The following is a 7,463-nucleotide window of genomic DNA, read 5'->3' as shown; positions in this document are numbered from 1 at the left end:
AAAAAAAAAAAAAAAAAAAAAAAAAAAACACATCTTAGTAAAACCAATACCTTCTCAGCTTCGCATCGAAGCTAAAAAACATGGAAACGACAAAAACATTAACATCTAATAAATAAATCATTTTCATACAAAAATTTAGTTATGAGGTATAGTTACTTAATTAAGGAAATAATTTATACTTATAATATATTTTTTTGAAAATAATAATACAGAATTCTCAGAATAATTATTATTTTATGAGAAATCTAGCAGTCTATGATTAATTAATCAGCATGTATTTTTACTTATTTTTACATTATTCTTTATATTGTAGTATATTATTATTATTATTCATGATTCATGATTCATTAAAACACCTTAATCGAGTTATGAGTGAACCGAGTTGGAATTAATAACAGCTTTTTTGGTATTTTTATCATGGACAACATTATTTTTATTTTTATTTAATAATAATAATGATCATTAGTCCTGTCTATATAAAAAATTTGTAAAACATAAAAAAATTTAAATTGTGTAATATAACAATACCTTCAATATAAATTTATTTACTGGATAAAATGAATATTTATGAAAATTATGAGGAAATTAATAGTACTTAACTAATAATAGATAAAAAAAATTGCATAAAAAAATAATCATTGTATGAAGGGTTACCGGGCAATTTGCAATAAGTTTATAGAGTATGTTAAATTTTAAAGTAATTAGGAATTAAGAAAATAACTATTAAGTACATTACGTAAAACAATTTTAAAATATTTAAATTATTATTATTATTATTTGATATTCTTGTTTTATACTTTGAATCTAGCATCTCGACGGTTTGCGTCCCGGCTTCTTTGGATGATTTCGGAGGCGCCACTTCTAGCGCCAGCAGTGCGGCTCCCATCTCAGGTGTGGCTTCCAGGGGTTCCTGGACGGCGGGGACGCTCTTTTGCGTTTCTCTCTTCCAGGATCTCCTCCAGACGCTTCGTCGCGGTTTGCACCTCCTTGTGCACACCCATACCTCGTCGTTTGCCTATGACACCTCGAAGCACGGCCACTTGCGCGCCTATGCTCTCGATCATAGACGACGTGGCAGTCGCCTCTTCAGCCGGGTCGTGCCACCTCTTGCGGCATGGCCGCACAGAGCTTCTCAGCTTGTTGAGGGGCTGACACGAGAGGGAGATCTCCTGAACGAGATACTCCAGGTGGGTGCCGGGGACCTCGTTCATCAGGCTCCCCTCGACCTCCGCAGTTCTGGCAAGAGCAACGACGTGGTTGAGGCCAACGTCGAACGTGGCCTCGTCGTCGCTCTCGCCTTCTTCCCCCAAGGGCGCCCTCCTCTTGCCGCAAGGGGGGAGAACACTCCGGCAGTGAAGTCCCCAACCTGTTCAACCAGAATTCTGGTATAGGGATATGGGGATCCAGCTTTAGGAGCAAACTCCAACAGATCGCAAGTTTATTATAATATATAATAATTAAGACTTGAAATTTAATCTCCAAAATTTATAAGATAAATTTTTTCATATTAGTTATTTTAATAACTTTTAAGTTAAACTATTATGTACGTTTAAAAAATGATATAATTTTTATCAATATTGTAAAAAAATGTTAACAAAAGTAATTCTATAGGAGGGAATCTATCCTTTAATCCCCCATCCATTTGACCATTACTGTTATTAATGTACATCTACCATAAAAAAAAATTTAAAGACTATTTATGAAATGTTATGCTTTTATTAGATCAGTTTGAAAATTATGAAAATCAGAGACCTCACCATCAAAACAATAACAGTAAGTTCTGAACTATAATTTATATAATCAAGCTTTTTATTGTCTGTACTTAAATTAGTCATTTGAAAATAGATCAATATGAACAATTTGAATCAATTGAAAATCAACAATATAACTATAATAATCAAAATAACAATAATAATAGTGAGTGCTGAATATAAAATTATTGAAACTTAAATGTTTTTCTAATATTGTTCACGTTTTTTTTATTTATACAGACCGATATGAAAATAATGGAAATGAACCGTCTCAAAGTTATTTACACAACTATAATAATAATAATAATAATGGTAAGTTTAATTATATTTTTGTCCAGNTTATTTATACAGACCGATATGAAAATAATGGAAATGAACCGTCTCAAAGTTATTTACACAACTATAATAATAATAATAATAATAATGGTAAATTTAATTATATTTTTGTCCAGCGGTTTCATCATGCTAAAATCATGCGATATATATAGAACACCTTAATTAAATTAATTTTTTTTTTTAGATCAATTTGTTAATTTTGGAAACCAGCGTCCTTATAATAATAACAGTAAGTGTACTTGAATAATAATTAACGATTTAAAAATTAGTTTAATGTGCATTAATCAAGTTTTCAAAATAATTTATAGGCCAACATGTTAATAGTGAAAATCAAGCGGCTAATTCAAAATGGCCATTTTTTAAATCACGGTTTCCTTATCCAGTGCAATCACCAGTAAATATCGTAACTCGAAATGCGTATAATGTATCTTTACCGCCACTTAAACATATTGGTTATTGGGATGATGAAGAAATTTCAGTGAATATTACAAACGACGGACATACTGGTGGCTATTTATTTTGTTTTTAATAAAATTGTGAAACTAAACATTTAGTTTTGGAATGATTTTAGTTTACGTAGAATTGGCTGACTACGAAAAGGGTACACCTCTAGCTGTTACAGGAGGGCCATTGTTTAACGATCATTATATTTTAGACCAATTACATTTGCACTGGGGCCAAGGAGATGCAGGAAGTGAACACACATTTAATGGAAAAAGGTAAGTCCTTGAAAAAGTATATAAATAGAGTGATCCGTTAATTATATCTTGCGCAGTATCTTCAAAAAAATAAGATAACAACAAGATTATTTTCTTTTCAGTAGTTATTAGTATTTTACACAAAAAAATATAGTCCTATCATTCTCCCTTTTTTTTAAATTTTATTATTTTTAGTTTTTAAATGGAAACATACATATTTAACTGGTTTATAAATAAGAAAATGATCTTACTAAGAGAATAAATGATTTATAAAAACTTTTGAATCAGAATATTGGAACTTATTAACACTTATAAAAAGACTGGAGTAAAAGCGCGTGTTTGTTTATTTTTATTGCGATTCATAAATATGTACTCTCCCAACCAGGTAAAAAATGCTAATGCCTTTTTAATAATGCTTCAAAAGTTATCGACCGATCATTTTTAAACAAGTTAAACATCATTTAAAAAACTAAAGTTAATATAATTTTAAAGAGAACAAATATTAACAAGATACAGATAACATAGGTGTATTTTTTCTATTTATTCAAGTGTGAAGGTATTATTAAATTTGTAAAAAGAAAGAATTATATTTTATCTTATATTTATAATTATTACCTAAAATTTAATACATTGTTCAGTTATTGCCCAGTAAAAATTAAGTTTACAACAATTGAATGGTTCCAGATGGAAATAATTACATTTATATAATGTAAATATAATATAATATCACAGTACTATTTCTCATAGCCGCATATCACATTATCAACCTACATGGAAATATATCGGTCTAAATTATATGTGAACGGTGCTTGTGATGAGGTATGTCTCTGCGACGCCTTTCTCGTGCACTTCCATGACTGGCTGTTAATTCCCAGCGGCTGTGTCATGTTTGTAATTTTTTAACCGTTCTTTCAATTTGATATTATGATAAAGGTTATGGAATTAAAAACTTAATCTTATTTAGAGTATGTAGAGTAAAACATCAATATGAATATGTTTTAAAATGTAGTTTATTAAAATGTAATACAGTCATGTAGTATTTTGTGGTTAATTCATTTGATGAAAAAATGTCCTTCTTTTTAATTTGTATAGAATAATATTTTTGTAATATTTTACGGTAATGCGTTTGTATTGTTCATTTAAAAATAATTGTAATCAATTGTATTCAATTCATTATGAAGTATAATTATTTAAAATTAGCGTTATTACCTAAATATTACTGAAAAATGATCTAATTAATTGAATTATTATGTACTTAAATATTGTTAAAGAAGAATTTTGTTAGAAGTAATTATATCATTATGTAGTTTTGATCAGTTTATTAATCACAATTAATTAAGTAATCGATCGTAAACTTATTTATGAACTGTAATTAACCCTTAAGCAGGCGTGTAACTATTTTTAACGTTCATAGTCGCGTGGGGGTCTATTAGACCCCATTTCTAAAAAAGTATAAAATATGCATAAAAAAGTTAATTTTTTTTTTGATTCAAAGACATTATTTGTTACCATATGATGTATAAATATGGATAACAATTAAAATATAAATAAATTACAAAATTATGTGCATTATTAAAAATTATATTACGAAAAAAAAAACTTAATTTTCAAAATTTCATTAAGAAACTTTGGTTTGTAAAAAAATTGTTTTAACTGCAAAATCTTATATTTAAGACGGTAAATAGAATCTTTTACTATTACAAAATGTATTTTTATTAATTTTTCTTGTATTTCTTTGAGCTCAAACACGACTTATATTTTCTAGTTTTATGTGTATTTACAATTATATAATCATTTTTCTGAATTGAATTTTTTTATTATTAATATTACAATACAATTAAATTATTATAATACGAGTGGGGTCAGGAGGGGTAATTGTGAATAGTGATAATTGTAAATGAGGCACCGATAATCAATGTGTTCACATTGCGACGGGATGTATTTATTACATGTTTTATTCTTATTTTGTATCGTCGATTAGTGGAAATTCTAAATAGATTATTTATTTTTAAAACTTAATTGCACAGTCGGTGGCAAATTTACATAATTCCAATTCCACAATATTATATCGATTATAACATTGCATTTACAATAAAACGATATTTTGAAAAAAATACAAGTCCAAAAAAAAAATTATAACGTTACAAGTAGCGTGGGGGTCAATATGACCCATTTCAACTTTGATTGATGTAAAGCCTCTTAAAGGAGAATCGAATGGGTGGGTAGTAAATGTATGAATTTTATTAGTAACAATCAAATTCCGATAATTATTTTTTATAGCCGTAAAACTATAACATTTATAATCGATTGATGAACAGCCAATCCAATCTCTTGTAGACAATTTTTATCTAGTTTTATTTAGTAATAAGTTTATTTATGTATAGCCACATCATAAGCAAAGATGTAATATTTTAAAGTTGTATTACATTTATTGGCTACATTAAAGCATTTATCAATGCGACTCAAAACTAATTTTTGTATTTAACGAATGCATGGTTAATTCCAATAAAATTATAATATAATTTCCAGACTATTTCTGTTTTTTAGTAAAATTTGTTGTTATAATGTTGTGACAGTTCACAATCTTTAACCTGTTGCCTTTTTATTTTAATAGGATATAAAATATCATTTTTACAATTTACTTTCTAAAGTAATGACGAATGAAGTATTCATTATTGTAAAAATGCTTCTGTGATAAATATCATTTATTAATAAGTCTATGAATATAACTTTTCTTATAAATTTTTTTTTTTATTAACATAATATCAACGGCATTCATCAAAATTTCGAGGTAGTTTATTTGTCATATAATAAATAAATCTAGTGTTAATACTAAGATTTCCATACATTTTAGTAGTACATTTTAGTAGTACTATTTATTTGTTCATTTTTAGTATTTTAAGCAGAAAGTTTCTAAGTCTTTCTAATTTGCTGTTTATTTGTCGTGAAGTTTGACACAAATTTTACGAGTCTACTATCCATTAAAATCTCCATTGAGAGATTTGTTTTTGAAAAAAATTATACTACATAATTAAAATTTTTTTAATTTTCAAAAACTAAAGAAAAGTTGTTCGCTTTTAAATTTTGAAGTATAATTTTTTTATTAGTGTTAGTACCAACTCATAAATAATAAATATTAATTTTAGTTATGCAGTAGAACTACATATAGTCCATCATAACGACAAGTATCGTAATTCCAAAGAAGCTCAACAATATAGCGATGGTATGTGTGTAGTTAGCTATTTTGGAGAGGTAAATTATTCATTACTATAATAATTTTTAAAAAATGTATGACAATTATATCTGTATAAATATATAAATTGTAATTGGAAATGTAGTTCAGTTGAGGATTACGTGAGAAATATTACATTATAATATTATTAAAACAACTATTTAAGATTTAGAAAAAAATAACATGTTTAGGTGGCCCAACTAGTTCATTCAGTAATGTGTCATTTCTTGGTGCGTAGTTACGCACCTAGACATGAATCAAATCCGGTACCTACGCGCAGGTAACGGATTTGATTCTGTTGAGCTGGGACTTCTAGGTGTTCGCGTTTTTTCTGGCACAAGCAATCGGTTTTAGAGGGAACGTTAAACATAAATAATGATAAAAAATAATATAAAGGAGACTAGAATCACATACTACAAAACAAAACAAGAAATATTTGGAAATTATGAAAAACTTAAATGGAAATTAATTAAAGATATTATTTTGAAAAATAATAAACCGGATAACTTTACAACTCTTATAAAAGAAACTAATGAAAGCAGTATATTGCTTTCGGTTACATTAGCAAAACATTTAATGATTACTTTATAAACGCTGGTTTTGATTTAGTTCAACATTTAAATGAACGTTAAACATCTATACCTACTTATACATGCACAATTGAAAGTTATTTTAAGTAAATTAAAAAATATTGTATAAGGAGATATTAAGAATGCTATTGTCAAAATTAAAAAAACCCAGCACAGGGGGGTCGCGGCACAGTGGTGACGTGGTATAGATGGATTAAGTATAATGATATCTGACAGTGATTAAAATCACTATAAAAAAAAAACGCTTCGATGCAAATCTTTAGATAGTGTTTAATTTTAAAAAATTGGTGGACTATTCCAAAAGCTACATTATCTGCTAGTTCATTATTAATATCCTAATTAAGATAAAGTATGTAGAATGAAAAAGGGATTATTAAAAAATATTATTTCTCATAAAAAAATAATGTTGATCCATACACTTTTCAATATGTCATAGCATTATAAAGTTAAAAATTTAAAAAATAAAATCGAGAATTTTCACACAATAATAGCATTCGGTAGCCATTTTCACCGTGAAGATAAAATAAAGTTCGAAATTTTTTTTTCGCATCATAAAGCAAATTACATTAGCTTTAATTTAATATATATATAAAAGTGTCAGACTTTCCGGAACACTTTCAAAATTTAAGTTGAAAAAGTCAATTTTTTGTGAAAAAGTTGTCATTTTGAATCCCCCCCTGTAGGCAGGTCAAAAGTCAGATTTATAAAAAAAATATACCAAATGATAGGTAAAGACATCATGCATCTACAAAAAAAAGAATTATATTGATCCATACATCTTTCGAGAAGTTATAGCATTATAAAGTTAAAAATATAAAAAAGAATTTTTTTACAAAAATCGTATTTTTTTTATTAA

At 27.3% G+C, this 7,463-nt stretch overlaps 1 protein-coding gene across 1 annotated transcript in view; it reads left to right on the top strand.

Moving 5' to 3' along the window:
• The window catches only part of LOC126897616 (carbonic anhydrase 7-like), a 15,940-nt gene that overhangs the window by 1,652 nt on the left and 6,825 nt on the right, over nucleotides 1-7,463 (top strand). Inside the window, exons 4-10 of the mRNA XM_050671342.1 lie at nucleotides 1,723-1,773; nucleotides 1,846-1,917; nucleotides 2,103-2,177; nucleotides 2,272-2,316; nucleotides 2,396-2,593; nucleotides 2,659-2,806; nucleotides 5,932-6,037. Of these exons, the coding sequence (XP_050527299.1) occupies nucleotides 1,723-1,773; nucleotides 1,846-1,917; nucleotides 2,103-2,177; nucleotides 2,272-2,316; nucleotides 2,396-2,593; nucleotides 2,659-2,806; nucleotides 5,932-6,037 (695 nt within the window). The remainder of the gene's footprint in view (nucleotides 1-1,722; nucleotides 1,774-1,845; nucleotides 1,918-2,102; nucleotides 2,178-2,271; nucleotides 2,317-2,395; nucleotides 2,594-2,658; nucleotides 2,807-5,931; nucleotides 6,038-7,463) is intronic.

This window comes from Daktulosphaira vitifoliae, unplaced genomic scaffold (genome assembly GCF_025091365.1).
Source record: "Daktulosphaira vitifoliae isolate Bord-2020 unplaced genomic scaffold, ASM2509136v1 Scaffold_2, whole genome shotgun sequence".
Taxonomy (NCBI): domain Eukaryota; kingdom Metazoa; phylum Arthropoda; class Insecta; order Hemiptera; family Phylloxeridae; genus Daktulosphaira; species Daktulosphaira vitifoliae.
The sequence above is the reverse complement of the archived record's forward strand: the minus strand, read 5'-3'. Positions and strand labels throughout refer to the sequence as shown.